The sequence below is a fragment of the Diabrotica undecimpunctata genome, chromosome 5 (genome assembly GCF_040954645.1).
Source record: "Diabrotica undecimpunctata isolate CICGRU chromosome 5, icDiaUnde3, whole genome shotgun sequence".
NCBI classification, from domain to species: Eukaryota; Metazoa; Arthropoda; class Insecta; order Coleoptera; family Chrysomelidae; genus Diabrotica; species Diabrotica undecimpunctata.
Window position 1 is genome coordinate 40,794,141 of NC_092807.1, and position 23,933 is coordinate 40,818,073.

General features: G+C 33.6%; 2 protein-coding genes across 2 annotated transcripts; both read left to right on the plus strand.

The window, feature by feature from the left end:
• Positions 1 to 3,359: 3,359 nt before the first annotated feature.
• On the plus strand, positions 3,360 to 3,779 carry LOC140442158 (zinc finger BED domain-containing protein 5-like). Its single transcript, XM_072533237.1, has one exon. The coding sequence runs from the start codon at positions 3,360 to 3,362 to the stop codon at positions 3,777 to 3,779; it is 420 nt and encodes a 139-aa protein (XP_072389338.1).
• Positions 3,780 to 3,881: 102 nt separating this feature from the next.
• LOC140442159 (zinc finger BED domain-containing protein 5-like) lies at positions 3,882 to 4,862 on the plus strand. The gene has a single exon (XM_072533238.1). It carries the CDS (start codon positions 3,882 to 3,884, stop codon positions 4,860 to 4,862), a length of 981 nt encoding a protein of 326 aa, XP_072389339.1.
• The last annotated feature ends 19,071 nt before the right edge of the window (positions 4,863 to 23,933 follow it).

Sequence of the window (23,933 nt, forward strand, 5' to 3'; positions counted from 1 at the left end):
CTGTTCTCCCTGAACTTTGCCGATGAGCAAATCATCCTAGCTCAAGATTTTTATGATCTAGAATTTATGATAAAGCATCTATACAGAGAATATGTCAAATGGGGGTTACAAGTCAGCATGAAGAAAACAGAATAGTTAGTTACCAATTCAAATGCAAGGTTTGAAGTGTTGATAGACGAGGAAAAGGAAATTAAAAAAGTGGAAAAATTTAAATATTTAGGTGCAGCCATTGATAAGAACGGCTTGGGAGAAACCGAAATTAAACATCGAATTAATCAGGGTAGTAAAATTGTAGGGTGTCTGAACTCCTTATGGTTGGATCGCAACATTTCTAAAAGGAACAAAAAAAGAATAGAGCAAACCATGGTTGAATCAGTTCTTTGTTATGGCTCTGAAGTATGGACAATTAATGCAGACCTGAAGAGAAGATTGTTGGCAGTTGAAATGGATTATTTGAAAAGAAGTGCTACAATATCAAGGCTGGAAATGAAGACCAACGCATCTATAAGAAATATAATGAATGCTGCAGAAACGGTCATGCCTGACGAACGTTGGCCGCAAAAACTTCACAGATGAAAGCCCCCTGGAAGAAGAAAAAGAGGTAGACTTCGACGCTTATGGAACAAAGAAATTAGAAGAGCGATGGAATCGAGAGGCTTGGAAAAAGAGCATGCCTTGGACCGGGAGGATTGACGGAGGAGAACCGAAATACGACGATAGCCGTCTCCAAAATGTATTTATTGTATTTATTTATATATTTTATTTTATGTATTTAGAAGTTGGATCCTGTAATATATATATATATATATATATATATATATATATATATATATATATATATAGAAATCAAGAACGTTACGGCCTTCTCCAGCTGATTCTCCAAGGGAAAGTAAATGGTAAGAGAGGACCGGGAAGAAGACGCATTTCCTGGCTTCAAAATTTACGAAAGTGGTATAACACGACTACCACTGAACTGTTCCGCGCTGCAATAAATAAAGTAAAGATAGCCGTGATGATCGCCAACATCCGGAACGGATAGGCACTTTAAGAAGAAAGAAGATATATATATATATATATATATATATATATATATATATATATATATATATATATATATATATATGCTCTCACTATTTTTCCGGGTTTGACTCCGCGTTGTAAAATGCTGGTTTTCTTGAAAACCATTGTTTTGGCGACGTTTCGGCAAGGTCTCACTTGCCATTCTCAAGCCTGGTGGATCTACTTCTCGTCGTTACTCGATTAGTACTGTCTAATCTACATCTACTGTTTTATCTTAGTAAGATTACAAAAAATTACAAATTTTAAATGGCAAATAGCAAATTGGCTGGGATAAAATGAATATAATTATTATTAAATGAACTAGTGAAATTATATTAAAGGTACTAACTTCGTATGGGAATAATATATTGAAAAATAAAACGCGGTGTGTAGTTTTAGGTTAACTCAAATACGAAATTATAAAAAGACAGGTATAAAAAAATGTTATTAACTAGAAATGTACCCACCCCAGAAAAGATTTAACAATACAAATGAATTTTCAACTGAATATCCAGCGTAAACGAGCAAAAGACAATAAAACAAATAATCTCCCATTCTATTGAATTATCGCTACTTCTGCATTGAAGTGACTCGACAGAGCAAAGTTGCCAACTGACAGATATACTTTGTCTATTGAAGTAAGGCGTAAAAATTTATATACGTTCTATGTCATAGAACTCAATGGCGTCTGACTAAAGGAGTTATAATATTAAGTGAAAATATAAAGTTGATTGAATAGTTGAGCGCCAACTATTTTTATAATAAAAATAAGAAAATAAAAGATAAGTTATTAGATTATTTAAATAATTATTTAAAGAAAACTAACAAACATGTTACCTACTAAGCATGCTATTGCCTACTAGATCGATTCCAAGCATTTCAATCCATCAATTTTAAAAATACATAATTACAACTTGATTATACATTTTCGCAAAATTTTTTAAAATAATCTTTTTTGAAAACGACTTCTGGAGTGGACGAAACGTCAAATATTAACGAAAAATTTAATTTTTAATACAATTAATAATTGGGGCTTAATTCTATATAAACATAATATTTCAATTAGACATGCAACAAGAAAGTAGTTTTAGACCCTTGGTAATATTTATTTTGTTTATGTTGAATTTATTACTTTTAAATGACATAAATTATATATAATGATTGAAAAGTACTGATCTCTACTAAAGATCTCAAAAATTTAATTACTAATCATTTGTCTCTTTATATTTACTCGTAGAAAATAGAAAATTTAAGTAGATCTTACTGTGTTCCTATCTGCGCTTTTACTCACGGAAGTAGGTAAATGAGATTTTCCGCTAGGTTTCCTCCTTAACCAACATTTATAATCTCCTTACAAACGGCCTGAATATTTTAGACAATCAACTTAATCTATTTATTAACAAAAGCGGTAGTGTACTATTATTTTAAGTACAAGCGTATTTCGGTTGGAGAAATATTAAGGAAAGAAGTAGAAAGAACAATGTATCCCTATCTATGAGTAGTAAGTAAGCTGAGCGATGGTAAAAATAATTTTACGTTCTTTTGTATTATCCTCTTATTTTAACGAACATATACAGGGTGTGCCAAATCTCTAGCTTTCTTTGATTACGACTAAACTATAGAGCAGCGATTCCCTAACTGTGGTAAGCGTACCACCAGTGGTACGCGACGATTATTAAGGTGATACGCAAGCAGCCATAGGACATACACAGTAAAATTTACTGAGTTAATAACCCCACGGCGCGTGGGGGCGCCTATTTTGCTGGCCAGCGCATGTTTCGGCGACCGCGACGCGAGTCAAACAATGACAAAGCTATCGAGCGTCCGCACGCACGTCCAACCAGCTAGCATTCGTCAAATTACCTATCTAATCTGTTTTAAGTCAAGTTTAATATATTTGAATTAACATGGATAAGTGGCTTAGTAGTGTAAAAAGACCTTGTGCTCAAAATAATGTACCACTAAGTTCATCTCAAGAATTAAATTGTGCAGTGATTCAAGATGATGTTAAAAATTCTTTACCATCGAGTTCCACTTCGGAGCCAGATTGTGCGGTAATTCAAGAAGATAAAATACCTACTAAAATTTGAAAAATTACTAGAAAATATGACCCAGAATACATAAATATTGGATTTACGGTGACGGATGTAAATAATGAGCCACACCCTCAGTGTGTCATCTGCTTTGAAATTTTATCAAATCAAAGTATGAAACCCTCATTACTGAATCGTCATTTTAACACAAAACATTCTACATTAGTAAGTAAACCGAAGGATTTTTTCACCCGAAAATTAACAGAAATGAAAAGCACTAAGAAAGTCATGTCTTCATTTACTGGTAGTACCGAAAAATCAGTAGAGGCATCATTCTTAGTTAGCCTAAGAATTGCAAAGTCAGGAAAAGCTCACACAATTGGCGAAGAGTTGTTGTTACCTGCAGCAAAAGATATGGTTACCTGTATGTTGGGTGAGGCGTCAGCTAAAAAGCTAAAACTGATATCACTGTCCAATAATACCGTTCAACGTAGGATCGACAGTATGGCAGCAAATGTTAAAAATAAAGTCATCAATCATGTAAAAAGTAGCGATTTCTTTTCGATACAACTTGATGAGAGTACAGATGTAATGAACTATGCTCAACTTATGGTTTACGTGCGGTATATACATGAAAATATAACAATTAAGGAAGATTATTTATTCTGTGAGCCGTTATCAACATGAACTACAGCGGATGAAATTTTCAACAAACTGGATGAATTCTTTGCTGAAAATGGACTTGACTGGATGAATTGCGTTGGCTTCTGCTCTGATGGCGCTCGAGCTATGACAGGTAGATTCGGAGGTGTAGCCACAAAAGTAAAATATGTTGCTAAGCATTGTACTTTTATGCACTGCAGTATACACAGACAAGCGTTAGCAGTAAAACGAATGCCCGAACAATTTAAAAATGTTCTCCAAGATGCAATCAAGGTGGTAAATTTTATTAAATCTCGGGCACTTAACTCTCGTTTATTTTCAAACTTGTGTTCTGAAATGGGCAGTAACCATATTCAGTTGCTGCTACATACAGAGGTTAGATGGCTTTCGCGAGGCAAAATGCTGAACAGATTATTCCAGTTACGTTCTGAGGTGCAGCTGTTCCTGATGGAGACTGATTTTGAATTACGCAATCGACTGACAGACAAACACTGGCTTATATCATTGGCTTACTTATCAGATATTTTCAATCGCATCAACGACTTAAATCTAAGTTTGCAAGGAAGATCTACAAATAGATTTTCAGTAAATGACAAAATAAAAGCATTTATCAAAAAATTTCAAATGATTGAAAAGAGCGTGTCGAATGAGAACCTAGCATCTTTTCCTAATTTAGAAAATTTTATAACTGAAAATGAACTTACAGTGAGTGAAATTGTGATCAATAACATCAAAAATCACAGCGAAATGATTGTTGAAATATTTGAAGAATATTTTAAAGAAGATTATTCGGAGTTCAATTGGATAAGGAACCCATTCGTTTCGGATCTGGATAGTGTTCGTGAAAATTTAAGTGTAAATGAAAAGGAATCTCTGATAGAGTTATCTTGCGATGGAGCTTTGCAAGTGGAATTCAACAAAGAAGAGCTGTGTGAATTTTGGCTTAAAGTTAAAAATGAATATCCATCGCTGTCCAAAAAAGCATTACTGTTTCTAATTCCATTTACAACCACATATCTCTGTGAGAGCGGATTTTCTGCTATGTTGATAATAAAAAATAAATATCGTAACAAGCTTAACATAGACACTAATTTGCGCCTGAAATAAGTACAACTGAGCCAGATATTTCCTCTCTTGTCTCGAACATGCAGCATCATTTTTCGCACTGAGTATATTGTATTTTTTCCTATAATTAATAAATAATAATGTTGTCATAAACAGTTGTTGCAGTTTTTATTACTTTACCATTTTCAAGGTTTTTTAAAGATTACCACAGTTCAGTGGTATGCTACTAATTTATAATTTCGTGTGTGGTACGCGAGATTAAAAGTTTGGGAACCACTGCTATAGAGGGTATAAAAAATATTTCTGATACGTATATCAAATACGTCTTTAATTTAAAATTATTTTCTATTATACAGGGTCAGTCAGAACAACGGAATAAACCAAAGTTGTGTTTTCAAAAAAACATCCCCTGTATATTAATATTTGAATGTGATTTTTATAAATATGAAGAGTTTGTATAGGGCTGATCATAGATGAACATGCATGCATGACATGCTTGAATGAACATGCCTGCCTGTCATGCATGCATGCAGGGAGCAGAGCACATACACGTTCATGCATATTCTTTTTTTTTTTTTTTTTTTTCTTCTCAGTTTACCATGAATCCTTCAGGAGACGATTCTGTGTACAATGAGTTACTTGAACTTGTATCTCCCTTAATTCAGAAGAAAGACACAGTTATAAGACAAGCCATATCCCCACACGAAAGGTTGACAGCTACTTTAACACTTTGACACCTGACTACCACTATACTGCTAGTTCGAATTTTCCGTAATACATTGACTACCACTTTACTGGCTCACAGCTCTACTAATTTCAATTTATATATTCACATAGACCAGGAGTAAAGGAACGAGATGTAGACGGCGTATATGCATGTAGTCTCTACTGTGGTAATCTTTGCCAGTATTAGTTCGTTCCTAAACAATTATTGACACATTTAGAGCATGTGATAATTTTAAGGTTATATGGTGATATTGGTGAATTTTATTGATGAAATATTGATAATACAATTATTCCAGGGTGAGAAATATTAAATATCATTTATAGAATAAGTCATAATACTGCTAGTAATAAAACAAAATAATTTTGGTCTAATATTTTAGTGTTATTTAGTTACTGACTAATTAAAACCACATGTGCAACTAATTCCACTTTTGATCAGTTTATTATTTTTTTTTTCTAGATGATTTTATTTTAAATGTAGTTAATTGTATAAATTTAAACCTCTCAATTTTAAGTTAAATTTAGAATTCTTAAAGTTTGTTTACTTTGCTTAATTACAAGATTTTTTTTATTGCCCCATTATAAACACTTGAACGTTTCTAGGACGAATAAATAATATTAAAATGTTTGAATTGTTCTTAAAAGTATTATAAATTTAGAAGAAAAATAAAGTTATGTACAGAGTGGTTCAATAGTTTGTGCATTATTAATTGTTTTCTTTTTGTTTTCGTCCGAGTGCTATGAAAAAACCTAGACTTTCAAAGTATGTTAACAATCGCCCGTTAACAGAACAAGATATTGTTCTGAAGCTATTTTCTTGTGGCATTTTAAATTAATTTATATTTAAATGGAAATAAGCCACAATTAAAGGTTAAAATACGTTTATTGACGTTTCAATTTCCACTTCGGAAATCGTTCTCAAAATACAAACATTAGTAAATTAAACAAATTTTGTTTTTTGTTACTTAGTGAAAAAATTTCTTCTAATAATTTAATTTATTAGATTATTAGAAGAAATTTTTTCACTAAGTAACAAAAAACAAAATTTGTTTAATTTACTAATGTTTGTATTTTGAGAACGATTTCCGAAGTGGAAATTGAAACGTCAATAAACGTATTTTAACCTTTAATTGTGGCTTATTCCCATTTAAATATAAATTAAACAGAACAAGAATTACAGATTGAAGAAAATAAAATCGAAGCAGAATGTTTTCATGACGTGCCAGAAAATCCTAGTGAGCCCGATGACGATTTTTCTGACGATGATTCTAAAGTTGATAAAACTTATCTTAGTGAAACTAGTGTAAATAGTTAGGAAGATACAGAGTCCGATAAAAGTGAATCTCGGGATGAACAACAGTTTAATTTAAAAGACGAACCGGACATTTACCATAATAAGACAACAAATCCAACTATGACACAAAAAAATCTACAAAATCCATTTCAGATGAGCATTATGGTTGGGGTGAAGTAGAAGAAGATGTAACGGAATTTGATTTAACTAGAATAACGTCTGTCAATGTAAATCTTCCTTCCAATGCAAAACTCATAGATTATTTTAATGTACTTTTCGACAACGATATAATCAACACAATTGTATGTAAAACTAATAGACGACCCACTGTATCCACATCTACAACACTTCAACGAAAAAGAAGTGTATTTAAAGATGTTTCTAATGAGGAAGTCAAAAAATTTCTAGGTCTGTGTGTTTTAGGAGGCATCGTAAAATTTCCCTCCTTTGCCAATCACTGGAGCAAAGTAAGTATTTACTACTACCCTGTTTTTGGGAAAACCTTGGCCCGAGATTAAAAATGCTATGATTAGTAGACCAAACTGATGTTAAGTCTGAGGACCGTCTTTACAAGATTCGGACTACATTGGACGCTTTTCTAAAAAATATACAAAATTTTCTATACCCTAATAAAGAGCTCTCCATTGATGAGGCTATGATCTTGTGGCGTGGTCGTCTTATCTTTCGACAATACGTAGCCAGTAAACGTCACAAGTATGGCATTAAACCATACGAACTCACTACACACGATGGATATATATTATTGTATATACCGGAAGAAGTACCTTGAAAACGGCGGATATGGTCAAAGAGTTGACGAAGGATTATTTCGGAAAAAGTCATGTTTTATACATGGATAATTTCTACAACAGCGTTTATTAGCCAAGCTCTTTCGGCAAATTTTGCTTAACCGAATGATATTATCGCACACTAAGCAGAAGCGATGTTTAGTCTTAGGCCTATAAAATTTGTGATATAGATTCCTCCTAACGTAATTATTAATAAGAAAAAAAATTGAATTATTAAGAGGGTGTCCTTAACAGTAGGTATGCTAACCTTATTATATTTTTTATCAGCTAAGGTTACATATTTTTAAAAAGTTTCGATACGATATTACTGTCGGCGTCGCAACGTAAGAAGATTATTTTATGATTAGAGGGTGGCTATTCTCAAAACCTGGACAATTAATTTCAGAGCGAAGAAGTCGTCTGCTGCAAAAGAATGTGCAAAATATTTTATTTTTACATTGTAATCATGACCTCTGAGTACGTGTCAATTGTATCAAGTGTTCTTTTAATGAATATTTTGATTTACTATGTATGTTTATGGTATTGTTCGTAATACGTATAAGTCCAATTTTTCAAATTTTTGTTACATATTTTTTTGGATCTCATTTAAGCATATTCTTCTTCTTAGAGTGCTGTCTCCCTATGGAGGTTGGCAATCATAATGGTTATTTTTATTTTTGAACTTGCTGCTCTAAACAAATCAATCGATCTGCATTGATACCAATCACGTAGATTCTTCAATCATGAGTTCTGCCTTCAGCTAACAGATCTTTTTCCTTGAATCTTTCCCTATATTATAAGCCTCAAAATTTCATATTTTGGTCCTCTTATCACGTGGCCTAGATATTCCAGTTTTCTGGTTATCTAAGCATATACTCTAACCTAATCTAAGCATATATCCGAACTACTATACTCCCTAAAAGAACACTCAGTCCTAACTGCAAGACGCAAGAGTCTCGCAGGCTTAGTCCTGTTTTTGCTCAAATCTTACATGGTCAGTCTTGGTTTTGGCCTTGCTAAAATTAGGCGGTTTTGGTTTTGGTCTTGGTCTTGCGAAAACCCAAGAACAAGACCAAAACTGCAAGTCCAAGACCGATTTTAGGCAAAACTAAATATAGAATTCATAGACTCCGTCTTCTTATGAGAATATGTGAAAAATATTGTATACAAAACTAAACCCCTTAACTTAGCTGACTACTTAAAAAAAAAAGAATAACGCTTGCGATTAGATCGGTCATACCTATGATGTTAAGTAAAGTTAGAAGAAATTTCTATATAAGATTAGGATGTTGCCAAAACGTTCGCGACGAGTATTTTGAACATCTCCTACATTCACATTTATTTAATATCGAATTTGTTTTATTTGGCTGTTCCACTCTGTATTATAAACACAAAAATTTATCCAGTCACTACAAGTAAGTAATAAGAGAACTTTATAACCAAGCTAATATCAAAACATGACTGAAGAGATAATGGCTAGATTACGTTCCTAAATAAACTCCATAGACTGGAAAATAGTTTACTTTAAGTACTATTTTTTACAAACCGTCTACTAATAATTTTTGCCTTCATATCAAAAATAGATTGGTCATAATTATATGCCATTTGCTTCCTTCATTTTAATTTTACATACAAACGCAGAATTTTAATGGATGGCTTAGAATAATCTACCATCAGAAACAATAGTTTTCAGGAGCAGATATGAAATTACAATTGCAAAGGACGTAGCAATCCTCTGGAAAATTCAGAATTATTCGAAAATTAAATGCATATTTATAATACGATTATATTTGAATAAAACACAGTAAAAAAGTTATTTCTATTAAGTATATCCAACTAAAATATTTTATTCTGAAACTAGATGTCTATCTTTATTCAATTATATACATTTAAAACGTTACTATATTCCAAATACTGAGGGTATATATAGTATATATCAAAATTGTCAGTCAAACTTTTGAGATGTGCCTAAATTATATTTGAAATAAAATATGTTAAGGTAAATTGAAACGTCAATAAACTTATTTTACACTTCAATTGTGGCTTATTCCCATTAAAATATTAATTAGCGATTTGTGAGCGAGTATAACGATAGTTGATTCCGGCATCAGATGGACATTTTTCATAAGTTGTAATATAAAATTTCAACTGCGCCTTTGAGTTAGAATTTGAGAGTGAATTAACGGGACGGATGGATGAATAGTACGAGAAAATTGGGAGATAAGATCTCCTGTTCCGGTAATACATATTCATTTATCCTTACCGGAAGATGTTTGATGTTAAAAAGTCTTATGGAGTATAAAGTACCAAAAATATGAATGCCAGTCTTGCCTCTATAAAAGTCTATTCTGTTGTTTAGATCCCGACATGTTTTGTATTTGTTAGACTAATTAGGTAATGCCAGGTTTTAGACAGACTCGGATAGAAAAAGACAACATTTTTAACAAATTTTCCACTTAGCAGAATGATATCGCTACGTAGCATCCTCTACTGCGAGAAAATAGACAGCGCGGTGTTTTACTGAGCTTCGCAGAAACTGCGAATGTCATGAGACGTATTTTTCCGAACAATTTCCGAAGTGGAAATTGAAACGTCAATAAACTTACTTTAACCTTTAATTGTGGCTTACCATTTAAATAGTAATTAATATGTTGTTTAATGTTAATTGACCTTTATTTACTTCACTAAAAGATCATTTTTAAATCAATTACCCCCTTTAATTTACAATTAATCAAATTGTTTCTGGTAAGGGTAGTTTTCACGTCTAAAAAATAAAAAGCAACCAACGGCACAAGTTCAAAAGTCAAGTGGAGGGCAAGTAAAACCTAAATACAAATTTATCCAAACGAACGAACTCTACATATTATTAGTAATATACAGAGTTCAATATCGAAATAATTATTGTAATAATTCTAAAATTATTGTTCGCGAATTTCTAAACAGTTTGCTATATTGAGAAAACGACAAAGGCAATAATGGATTGCATTGAGTGCAATTTAAATTCTATTTTTTTTATTTGCTTTTGTGTCGGAAAAGTTATTTATACTAGTATGTGAGTTTTTAGAACTCTTTAGAACCAGCGTTCTACAACATTACAACTGTTAACCTTTTTACCGTGTCGGTATTTATATTAAAATCTCTTGTGATTCGCTTGTCGGGCGAAAAATATAACTTCATTTTAATTAATTTCTTGGAACGGAATTAGAAACAGCGTCAAAGCCGCAAGCGATTATAAATTTAAAATAGAATTTCAGAATTTGCTTGTCTACATGGCGGTATAAATTTTAAAGTTTTAACTTTATTTCATTCGAATTTTTGTAGAATTGTACAGAATAGTGTTTGAGGAGATTGAAACCTGATTTCAAAATAACAAACAAAAATTTTGAAAGCTTGATTTACACCCAAAAAGTTACTAAAATCCCACTATATTTTTTTGTCGACTTTTAATTTGCTGATACTGGATAACAAAGAAGTTTTTAGACCACAAATAACACTATGTTCTTAAAAGCAGAAGACTTGTCATTTTATTAGCAATAATAGATATTTTATGTATTATTTTTAATTTTGTAACAAGGTATGTTACATCGATAATTTCTGGTGATTAAGTTGAGTCGACACTTTTTGTGACCAAATTTTTTAGTATTTTTGATTACAAATGTTGATGTAAAAAATATGTTTGTCTAATACTGCTATTTATTTTTAAATAATTTTTTTTTATTTACATAAAGTACCTTAACAACTATGGCCATTGGTACAGGAACAATAATATTAAATATGTAATAAATAAAATGAAAACAAATAATAATTACATCACTTTAACTAATGTATATTAGGTTAAATCTTCTGGTAGAGTTTAGAGGTTTCCAGAAGCTGTATAGTTTTTGTGATATCTGTAGGGTTGTTTAGCATTTCCTTAAGAGTAGATTTTAAGTCTAGTGCTTTATACAGGTTGATGAATTATTTGCAGTCGGTGAAGATGTATTTTACAGTCAGATAAACATTGCAATTGTGGCAAGTTGGACGAGTTCCAGAGGACATCAAGAAACCATGGGTAAGTTTGATGTGGTTGACTCGAAGTCTTCTAATAATCGGTGCTTCGCTTCTACTTAGGAATTTTAGAGAGAGATGACCAATAAACGGTTGGAGTTTATTAAGAGTTGTTTTGCTCTTTTGCCATAAGTTTTGCCAAGTATCCTCTACTAACTTTTTGAAAACGAATTTGTGATCGTTTGCTAGTTGAATTTAGGTTGTAAGCTCCGCTTGGTACTTGTCCCCCGTACTATATTATTCCAGAGCGACATCACTAAATTATAAATATTTTTAGTAGCTGTTCCACTCTATATAAGCCGATACAAATTTTTATTCGCTCTTTTCAATCATATTGTAGTATTATTATTAATCTAATTTATTGTTTTTATTTATTATTAAAGGTTCTATTTATAACACTTACAAATTTATTAAAGTTTTTATTTGTACCATATAACTAATTTATTTACACTAATAATTAAATAATTTATATACGTGCGTTACATTTTAAAAACTCGACGCGATGTTTAAAAACTAACTGTTCTCTTTACAACAAAATTCCTCTTTAAATATAAAATTCCGATTTCCCATCGAAGAGCCCAGAAGGTCGCTCAGACTGGTTTTATTCGGTCTGCTTCTGGAAATTTCACGTCGCGGGTGACTCATCAGAATTCAGGTAGACAGGTCTTTCAACTAAGCGCCGAAATAAGTAGAATAGAAAAGATAATAGTAATAAATATGTTTACAGTTTTGAGTCATATGAGGCGTCATTATCTATCGTAACAATATAACTACTATCATTCTGTCAATGAAACTATAGTCACACAAATTGGTTAGTGTTTTAGCCGTATACACGGGTAAGTATATTTTTCTAGTTTTAGGCCTCTGTTTTTTACTTGTTTTCTTTTGCAAAACATATACTTTCTTTCTTCAAATAAAGCTGAAAATATTTTAACTTTTATTTTTTTACTGTATATATGTACCTATATTACCTTATTTTCTTTAATATCTTAATAATAAAATCTTTTACACTATAAATTTATTTTTATTAATGCCACGCTGTGATCAGAGATTTTGCTGAGATCGTTTTTCTCTGAATACTCAGCTTTATTTCTGATCGGGCTTTTCTTTTGGGAGAAAACTAATCTTTGTATGAATTTTCTAGCCACTACCATGGGGAGCAAGAAATAGCCAACCACACTACCGTGGGGAGCAAGCAATAGCCAACCACATTACCTTGGGAAGCAAACAACAGCCAACCACACTACCTTGGGGAAACAATCAGCAACCACACATACTACCTTAAATCGACTGATGCATCAGAACATAATTTGAAACCCATTTACCAACATAGGGCCGAAAATGATTGCTATAATCTAGACCAACAACACCCCTTGACCCAACCAACAACCACCGACAGCGGATAACTTCCACAAAGATCGGAATCCTTCCTGGAGAACTGAAGAACTCCTTCAGAACGAACTAAAGCTGAGCACTTTTTTTTACTTAAATTATTTTATACCGGCAACCGGCAGAATCTTTGAGTCTCAGTTTAAAAATTTATTTTTGTTTCACATTCATAATAATTTGAATTCTGTTTATTTTTATTTTGTAAATATATAAATATACCTCTACTATGACTTCGTAAGTTTTTTTTTATTTACTGTACCTTTCTGGGATTGGTGTGGCGAGAAAATGAACAGGAAACGAACCCAGGGCTGAGCAGTCATGCACAGCACCATTCTGATGGATGGAACGATGGGCATTTTTCTCTTGAATATCGTTAGGGATATTTGAAGAATTTCTCCCCTCGTTTCTTGCAGCAGTATGGTGTTGCTTAACGCCCTGGTCTTAATAAGATTTGACGTTACAAGGTGACTTCAGTATTATGCTTGGTAGCTTCTTTGGCAAAATAATCTGCTGTTTCATTACCAGTAATTCCAGTATAAGAAGGCAGCCATATGAGAGACACTGTTATATTGTGAGCAGAGAGATTTTGGTATATGTAATAAATATTTTGAACTAATGGGTGGTCAGTGAAAATTGCATTGACTGAATGGATAGATGAAAGGGAATCTAAAGAAATGGCAATATGTCTGTTTTGATGGAAGATGCATTTAAAAGCCAACATAATACTATATAGTTCACCTGTGTAAAAACTGCATGTTAAGGTTAACCGAGATGATCTTACAAGTTCATGTTTAGTGATTACTGCACAGCCAACACCAGTGGTAGTTTTAAAAGAATAGATAATTAAGTCATATGATTTTTTTGTATAATTTTTAAAAATGCTTTCTTGATAAGAATGTTAGAAGATTCATGTTTGTTAAAGATAGTGAGTGAGGTCTCTATCAAAGAAAGATTTTTAGCCCAGGGGAGAAGTAAACGTAGAGGAAATGAACTAGTCGGAAGATGGTCAATATTTTTAAATAGTGTAAAAATTGTGGGAGCGACGTTGCGGGACCGAATAAGAAACGAAGATCTGCGAAGAAAGACGAGAATTGCTGATGTTGTGGAACGCATAGCGGAACTTAAATGGAATTGGGCAGGCCATGTAGCGAGAATGCATGACTCACGATGGACTAGTAAAATTACACATTGGAGGCCAAGAGCAGACAAACGTAGTAGAGGAAGACCACCTACACGTTGGGCTGAGGACATCAGGCGTATCACATAAAATTGGCAACAAAGAGCACAAAGTCGCGAAGAATGAAGGAGTTTAAGGGAGGCCTATGTCCAGCAGTGGACGTGATAAATGAAGACTGGAGGATGATGATGATGATGATGATGATGATGATGATGATGATGATGATGATGATGATGATGATGATGATAATGATGATGAGTATAAAAATTAATTGAGGTATTGGTTTTATGAGGTGTTGGATATTGTTATTGAAAGAAGACGGCATTGAGATAATTAGGGAATGAACAGGATTAAAGGGATTTGCGGATGTTGATGCAGCATACTAAAGTAGAAAACACTGTCATTTTAAGGTAAGAGGAGTTTCATTGGATTCCCGGTACATACTCTCGATAGGATTAGAGCGCAAAGCACCTAGACATAGACGGAGCGTAGTTTTGTAAATATATGTCAGATCGAGAGGTAAAGGAATAGATAAAGCTACCGTAGTCGAGCTTAGATGACTAGGGGTTTTAAGAACGTTTAGCCTTTTAAAACAATTGGTTTTTAGTTCAGAGATTTGATTCTTCCAATTTAACATGGAGTCAAATATGAAACCGAGAATTTTACATTGATTAACAACAGAAAGTAAAGAATTGTTTGGGAAAAATTTGGGGTAAGGGAATGGAGGTCCTTCTGAAAAATTTTATTTATTTGGTTTTGCTCTGAGAGAGCGATAATTTTAGTTCTTTAGATCTATCTTGAAGTAGATTTACTGCAGTTTGTATAAGTTTACATGTGGTGGGGGCAGATTTACCATGGCATTAAATGATTAGGTCATCAGCGTATTGAACATATTTGATGGAAGCAGAAAAGGGCCTGCAAATTTCGTTGATTGCAAGAATAAATAGAGTTGAACTTAATACAGATCCTTGGGGGACACCATGATTTTGAGGAAGAGATTGAGAAAGTTTAGCATTGGCAAGAACTTCAAAGGCTCTTCCACTTAGAAAGTTTGATACAAATGAGAGAATATTACCATCTAAATTATAGTGGGAGAGTTTGTCAATTTTTTTTGAGATTGAATCAAGTGTGTTTAATGTCAAATATAGTTGGTACGACATCTTGTTGATTTTTGATTGTTTAAAAAATGTGTGTTTGAAGAAGAACAAAGTTGTCAAGAGTAAACTCATGACATCAAAAGCCTGATTGAGCGTCGGGAAAAATATTATCCTTTTCAAGGAACCAATTGAGTATTTTATTTATTATTTTTTCAAGAAGTTTGAAGGTGGTATGTGAGAGAAATCGGACGAAAAGATTTAGGAGTTCTTGAGGGTTGGTCAGGTTTTTTAATTGGAATAATTATAGAATTGCGCCAAATATCTGGAAATTTATGTATGTTCCGGATAAGGGTATAAATTTTGAGAAGTTTGGAGCGAGATGTATTGAAGAGATTTTTTAGAAATGTATAAGGGATATCATCGGCACCAGCGGCAGATTTTCTAGACAAAGACAAAGCAATTAATTTAAATATTAGTTTTAACAGTTTTCGAGAAAAACGCAATTGAACAGTGCGGAGTCCCGGAAGGAGAGTAATTTCAATACAGATTTGCTTTGGGCTAACAAAAATTTGCTACTGTTAAATCTTATTTCATGTGAGTAAATTATTTTGCTGTGATAGTCTAGTGTACTCAGGGCCGGCGATAACGGGCCTGTAAGGAATGCACAGTAGGCGGGCGCCCCTATTTTGCGGGGCGCTAAAATGATTTTTGGCACCGCGCAATTTTTTTTCAAATTTTTTTTCTGCTAGTGTTATACAAAAAAGTATAATAGAAAAATTATTCAGTCATAATACGCTAGTTTGGGATATGTTTGCATCCCATGCACGAAAATATAAAAATATACAAAGCATTAAATTAATATACAATTCCTACCCAATAGCGCATAGTTATAGAATTTATTGGTAAACAGATTATGTTTTAAAAAAAAACAACTTTGCTATTATTCGAAATGTTTTGTTTATTTTCTTCAAATTTCTTTGAAGTTGTTAGTTTTTTTGTCATTTGTCAGTATCTATGAGCGTAAATAAATTATTTGTAGCAGGGTAAACATTTTACATAAAAATGTAATAAATTAGATAATAATAATCTTATTGATAATTCTGTAAAAGTTACTTATTTACTTTTCGTGTCCGAAACACCAACACCTTTAAATTTTGTATTTCCAATGGTTGGCCACATAGATGGCCCTGTCATTTGCTAAAAATAGGTCTTCTTTTGTGCAGGTCTCTCTCATCTCTGTGCATGATAGTAGATGGTGACTATTCTGAACCGCGCCACAGTCGCAGGTATCGTTGTCCTGGTATCTCCATTTCTTCAGGTTACTAGCACAACGTGAAAGGCCAGTTCTTAGTCTGTTTAGCGCTTTCCATGTGGGATACGGCAAATTGTGTCCAGCGGCCATTTTCTCTGAGGGGGCAAAATGTGTTGTAGCTGATGCTTGCCATAGGTGTATTCGGCGCGTCTTTGGCTCTTCGGGAAGGGATCGTAATTTTTTCAGACAGCTTTTCCGAGATTTTAGTCTACTTGGCTAAACTTGTTCGTCATACAAAATGTGTCTTCGATCCGTCTCCTGCTTCTTTCGTTCTGTCTCCCTGTGACCTGTCTTCTGATAGCAGGTAGAGCGATTTCAACTATAGGGTAGAGCTCTTCGATAGGTGTCGGTTTCAGGCAACCAGATAATAAACGAAATCCTTTGTAATTTCGTAGAGTTTTACCAGCAGCCGTTGATGGTTAACTGTGTCATAGGCGGCAGTCAGGTTTATGAACGCTACTCCTGTTATTTCTTTCCGTTCAAACCTATCTTGGGTTTGAACGAAACCAAGCATCTTACCCAATATGTTGGGTGAGATTAAGAGTATTACTGCAGCAGCATTTTCCGAGTCTAAACCCTGCTTGTTCAAGAATAATTTTAGTGTCCACAGATTCAGCGATCCGGTTCAGTATCATTCTTTCGAACGGCTTGAAAAGGTGACACAAAATAACTTTTTGCAAAGTTATTTTTATAACATTGTAAAAGTTAAAGCAAGGAGAATAAAGTTTTTTTTAAGTATTTACATCTTCTTCTTCTTCTTCTTCGTCCTTAATTAATCCAACTTTGGACATAGGCCTCCCCCAAATCAATCCAGTGTCTTCTATTTTGCGCCACTTGCTTCCAATTGTGTCCTCCGATCTTCTTAATATCATCAGCCCATCTCATTTATGGTCTTCCTCTGCTTCTCTTTCCTAACCATGGCCTCCACTGTTGTATTTCGTGGTTCCATCTCTTATCCTTTAGTCGGGCATTGTGTCCTGCGAAGCTCCATTTTAATGTGGTAGCATGTTCTCCTGCGTGTTTTACTTTCGTTTTGCTTCTAATCCATTTGTTTGTTTTTTTGTCTCACCCCGAGCATTGATCTGTCCATCGGTCTTTGTATATATATATATATATATATATATATATATATATATATATACAATGATCTCCACAGTTTTCACTGTATTCCTTCACTCAACCGTTTTCTCCAATTTTTCCTGTTTAGCCAGTCCCCTTCCTGTAGGTTTCTTCTACTCATTGCTTCGTCCACTTCATCTCTGAAAGATCTTCGGGGTCTGCCTCTCTTTCTTCTTCCTATCGGGCTCCACTCTGTTATTCTACTTATCCACCGATTTTGGTCTGCTCTTCTGACATGTCCGTACCAGGTTAACCTCTTCTGTTCGATGTAGTCTATTATGTCGGAGTTCATTCCCATTCTCCTCTTAATCTCCATGTTATTTATTCTATCTCTTCTTGTTACTCTGCAGCTTCTCCTTAGGAATTCCATCTCTGTTGCTCTTATTTTGTTTTTGGTTTTCTTATTTATTGTCCAATTTTCACATCCATAAGTGAGGATACTTCTTGTCATGGTATTATATATTTTTTTCTTTGTTTTCATGCTGATGTTCTTATCCCATAGTACCGGGTTCAATTTTCGTATGCAGTCTCTTGTTTGTCCTAGTCTATTTTTTATATCTTCCTCCGTTGGTCTTTGTGCTTTTACTATTTTATCCATATTGGACTTGGTGAGCGTCCACGTCTCTGAACCATACGTGAGTATAGGGAGGATACACTGATCGTAAATTCTGGTTTTCAAATACTGTTCTATTTTAGTGCTTTTCAAGACCCAACTCAGTTTTCCAAATCCTGCCCACGCTAACTTTATTCTTCTGGTAATTTCGGCAGTTTGATTTTCTTTGTTACTTTTCATTATCTGTCTGTTATTGATCTTAAGCATTTCAGGCCTCGGTTCTTTTCTATTATTTTTTCTACCTTGTTTTCATTATAGATCCTTAAATCTTCCTTTACTCCCTTCTTTATTTGTTTATTCAATTCTTTGAAACCATTATTGTTTCGCTTTCCTTCGCTTAGAAATGTGCGTCTCTTTTCCATCAACCGTTTTGTTCCTGCACTTATTCGGTCTTCTTTATTTTTCGTTTTCTTTGCAACAGTCAGTCCTGCTTTCAAGAGCTTTCGTTGCATTTCTTTATTAATTCTGTTCATGTCGGAATATTCTTGTTGTAAATGTTCTACAAATTCTTTTCTTAAGACTTCTCTGTACTCATCTCCCTTCTGTCGTATTTTAGTTTGATCTATCTCATTACAATAATTATGTGGTCTGTTTCTACTGGTTTTCGTCTGTTTAAAAAGAATCCTTGCGCTCAAAAGGCGATGATCGCTGCCAGTTGTAAATTGATTGAGAGCAGTTATATCTTCAAAAATATCTTTGTTCCCACACAAAAAGTAATCGATCTCGTTTTTTGTCTTTTTATCGGGAGATATCCACGTCCATTTTCGGTTTGCTGGTTTCTTGAAGTGTGTGTTCATGGCATATAAATTTTGTTGTTCTAAGAAGTTATATAATTTTTCTCCTCTTTCATTTCGTGTACCATAACCATGCATCCCTATTTTGGTTTCAGTATTTTCTTCTTTTTTACCTAATTTTGCGTTGAAATCTCCCATAATGATGGTATATTTTGTATCATTTACATCTAGTTGTACTAAATTTTGTACGATTGCCAAAATATCAAAAAAATATAATTAAATTTAAAAAAAAAACGAATGACGCCTATGCTTGTTTTGCAGCCGGACATCTTACCTACTGTTGCATTTTTTAAAGGGTTCATTACCTTTTCAATAGGAATGGGTGATCTGCGATGTCAGATGTCAAGACATGATAAATCTAACATTAAATAATCTAAAGAAGAATGAGCGGAAGATGAAGAAAAAAAGGAAAAAAATTAACAGACTCATTATTTCTGATGGTTCGTTCAATGGTTACAATCTGTATATATAGTAATAAATTGGAGTTGTCTCTAGAGTGTCGCTGTATTCATAAAAGATTTCGTTGTTGGCAGTGGCCAACAGTTTTATAGGGAGGAAGGGTAGTTTATGTTTTGGCCTCTGATGGTTTGTAATGTATAACTCCTGTACATAGCGGTGGGCCTCTTAAGTCTGGATGTTCCGTAGTCGATATATTAGGGCGGAGGGGAAATCTAGTAGATTGTCTATTGTAACAGGTCTCGACTGAGCAAGGCGTATATGTAAGCCTTGTATTCAGTCAGGGACCTGATGTATGTTTTGTACGTGTGTATTAGTGTATGCGTCCGTCCGAATTTTCCACAAAGAGCATTGAGCAGTTTGACTTTTCTTCCAACCTTGTTACGGGTTTCGATCAGATCTTGTTTCCAGTTTAGTGTTTTGGTAAACACCATAGCTAGGTACTAGATCTGAGCTCGGAGTTGGAGTCAGTCTTCCCAAACCATTAGGTCAATTCTTTCTTCAAAATTGTGTATAACGTGGCAGCTAAGGTTGAGGTATCTAAAGAGTATGAGTTGAGTTTTGTTAGGGTTTAACGTTACTCTGCGTCTCTCGCACAACATATCGTTATGGTTTAATTAATTTTGAGCTTAGCTGGTGAGGACATCTGCATCTCGAGATGTTGTTACGACAGCGGTGTCATATACGTAAAATAGTCTCAGTATATTCGTGTTTCGTGGGTTAGGGAAGTTGCTATTGTAAATTGTGTATAGTATGGATGCCACGATGGAACATTGTGGCACTACTACTGTAGAAGTAAAGGGTGTTCCGAATTGACCATTTACCTTTACCGTGATTTTTCGAAGGTCGTGGTGGTGGTTTACCGTGGTCGAAGGCTTTCTGAACATCGAAAAAAATGCCAAGAGAGAGTTTCTTGTCATATATGATGATACCATATCTACGAAACACAATACCTAATTTACTATATGCAAAAGATCAGAAGTAGCAGTTCTTACTGAAAGAATAACAACACTAAAATGACACTTCTTCTTCTTCTAGTTCCATGACCGTTATCGATCGTTAGATATCATGTTGGCTACCATATTCGCTATCGTGACTTTATTAACAGCAGCTCTAAATAACGATATAGTTGATTTTCCATACCATTGCCTTAGATTTTTCAGCCATGACTTTCTTCTTCTACCAGGACCACGATTACTTGGATCTTTCCCTGAATGATCAAGTGTAAAAAAACATATTTTTCAGGGTGTCTCATAATGTGACTGAAGTATTCCAGCTTGCGTTTTATATTGACCAGTTGTGTTGTTTGGTTCAGCCGTCTAAAGACCTCCTCATTTCTAACTCTGTCGACCCAGCTTATTTTCAGTAGTCGTCTGTATACCCACATCTCAAAGGCTGTCAAGCGTCTAAGAATAGCGTCAGTTAAAGTCTACGCTTCCACTCCATACAGCAGGACAGGAAAGATGTAGCAAGATGTCATTCGAACTCTAAGGTCAATGCTAAGATCGTGACTGCAAAGTACGTTTCTCATTTTTACAAAGGCAGCTCGGGCTTGTTCTATTTGGCTTTTAATTTCTGCGGTTGGATCCCAGCTCTCATTGATATTACTGCCGAGATACACGAGTTTCTCTACTCTGTCCAGTGTGGCATCTCCGACTTTTATACCGTCATCCTGTATATAATTTTGTTTGCTAACTATCATATATTTAGTTTTCTTAACGTTGAGTTTTAATCCATACTGATCACAAGTCCGTTTTATTTTGTTCATTAGATTTTGAAGGTCTTCTCCGCAATTAGCAAGCACTAAGGTATCGTCGGCATATCTAATATTGTTGACGGTTACTCATATATATATATATATATATAAATATATATATATATATATATATATATATATATATATATATATTAATATAAGTTAAAAAGTAAAGGCGACAATATACAGCCTTGTCTCACTCCTCTTTTTATATTTATTTCATCCGACAGTTCTTGTTCAACCTTTATTCTTGCCACTTGATGCCAGTATAGATTTGTAATTATTCGTAGATCTTTATCGTCCAGTATCCTCCAGCTGTTTCCAATATTTCTAGCATTTTGTTACGTCGGACTTTGTCAAAAGCCTTTTCAAAATCGATTGCACAAATGTATGTCTTATAGCAAGGTCAGTTAATGATCGGTGAACAAAAAGAATTTTGGAATAAAGTTTCCTTATACAATTTAACAGAAACAGAGGTCGACTTCTGACAAGATGGAACGATGGCATAAAAAGAGTGACTACAAATTTGATTCAGGTGAAAAAACCGTACTATGTGATGAATATATTATTCTTCAAAGAATTTTTATTATCTGTGTAAGTTTATAAAGTTTTTGTATATTTCTATGTTTAGTGTGGTTTAGTTCTGCGCTCTTTGTTGTGTATAGAAAGATCTAAAGATTTAAGTTTATATTGGACCGAATATAGTCGTATTTTCTATCAGTTTCAGACTGCAGTGCTATTGTATATCTGCATAATTCTGATTTTGATATCTGAAAGACCTACTACCGTTTATTTAAAATAAAAACTCACACAGATATTAAAAATCCTTTGAAGAATATTATAATAATATCTTATAAAAAAACTCATCATTTCAATATGAATGGTAGAATTTAATCTTTGCGTCCTTAGATTTTTGAACCGTAAAATAATTTCTGAACAAAGATAAATTTTTAAAAGTCTGTGCATCGTATAATTAAAAATCATCTTTCTTTGTTTTGCGTTATACTGTCATAATGATAATATAAAAAGTTTTGTGAAATAAATTATAAACGACGGATGTGCGTACCTGGGGAGTTAAAAGAGAAGTATTTAAAATAACCACCACATTATCTTGGTGATAACTAGAGACTGGATTATATGCAAAATGCATGTGCATATATATGCAGCATATGTGTGGGTTTCTTTATAAATGCATATGCTATTTATATTTACTTGATTAAGAGGATATTGCTACATATTTGAAAATATCACATAAATAAAATGGTTTTCTATACATATTTAGATAATAGTTTCTTGGAATTATTCATAGCAGGTACTAGGTAAGGTAACTACGAAATAATTTTATTACAAATATCTACTAAATCTACAAGTTTTATTGTTTGAGAAAACCCATTTGCGAATTATTTATCAGAAGAATATGGCCAACATGCGTGTAGGTATTATACAGTAAATTCGTGTTTAAATTCTCTGTACCAGCTGGCAAAGCAACTTGTGATTGTGAATATTGTGCTTATAAAATAAAAATAATTTCTTTTTTGAAAATATGCCGAAAATAGCAAAACAAAAATCAAGTCTATTGCGGAGTTGGCTTGGTGGCAACAGTGAAATGAAGATTATAGACAATGAAAGTGTTTTCTGTACTATTTGCAATAAGAAGGTGAATCCACTTAAATTTTAACGATTCAAAAATTTAATTTAAAATCTCATTTTTGCAAGAAAATTGGTATACATATACTAAACATGTAACAGTTACATATTGGCGGTAGTTTTATTTGTTTTTACACAAAACAGGCCTAGGGCATTTTTTTTTAAACATAATTCTAATATTAACAATTACAATTATTTTAAACAAAACTTTAACTTAAATATGTATATACAACATTCTTAACTACTCTGAAGGACCTGGAGAACAATATTTCTCCATTCGCTTCTATTTTGTGCTTTTCTTTTCCAGTCCCTTACCTTCACGTGTTTAAGGTCTTCCTCCACTTTACTAATCCACCTCGTTCTGGGTCTATCTCTTCTTTTGGAGCCGATTAGTTTTCTGGTTATTACTAGTTTAGTTGCTGCCATTCTTTCCACATGTCCCAACCATCTGATTATTTGTGACTTGACGAACTTGGTAATGGTAGGTTCTTTGTATAAAGCCATTAATTCATTGTTGGTTCTTCTCTCCCAACCATCTTCTGTCTTCCGTCCTCTGAATATGCGTCCCAATATTTTCCTTTCCCATCTTTCCAGAGTATCCTCTTCCTTCTTGTTTAATGTCCATGTCTCACCGGCATATGTTACTGTGAGCCGAATTGCTGTTTTATATATTCTGAGTTTACCTTGTCTAGAAACGTATTTTGAGTTCAGTAGGGCTCTTAAACTACCTAATTTTTTATTCCCTTTTGCTATTCTGGCTTCGAGCTCCCATTTCTCTTTTCCATTTTCATCTAAAACTAGACCCAAGTATTCAAATTTGTCCACTCTTTTAAAACTATAGCTTTTACCACTTACAGACCTCACACTAAAGTCTTCTTTTTTCCCTTCTGTCCCTCTC

Bases quoted from the DNA above. Each gene is read 5' to 3' on its own strand.
- LOC140442158 (XM_072533237.1), top strand. From the start codon at position 3,360: ATGAAAAGCACTAAGAAAGTCATGTCTTCATTTACTGGTAGTACCGAA.
- LOC140442159 (XM_072533238.1), top strand. From the start codon at position 3,882: ATGACAGGTAGATTCGGAGGTGTAGCCACAAAAGTAAAATATGTTGCT.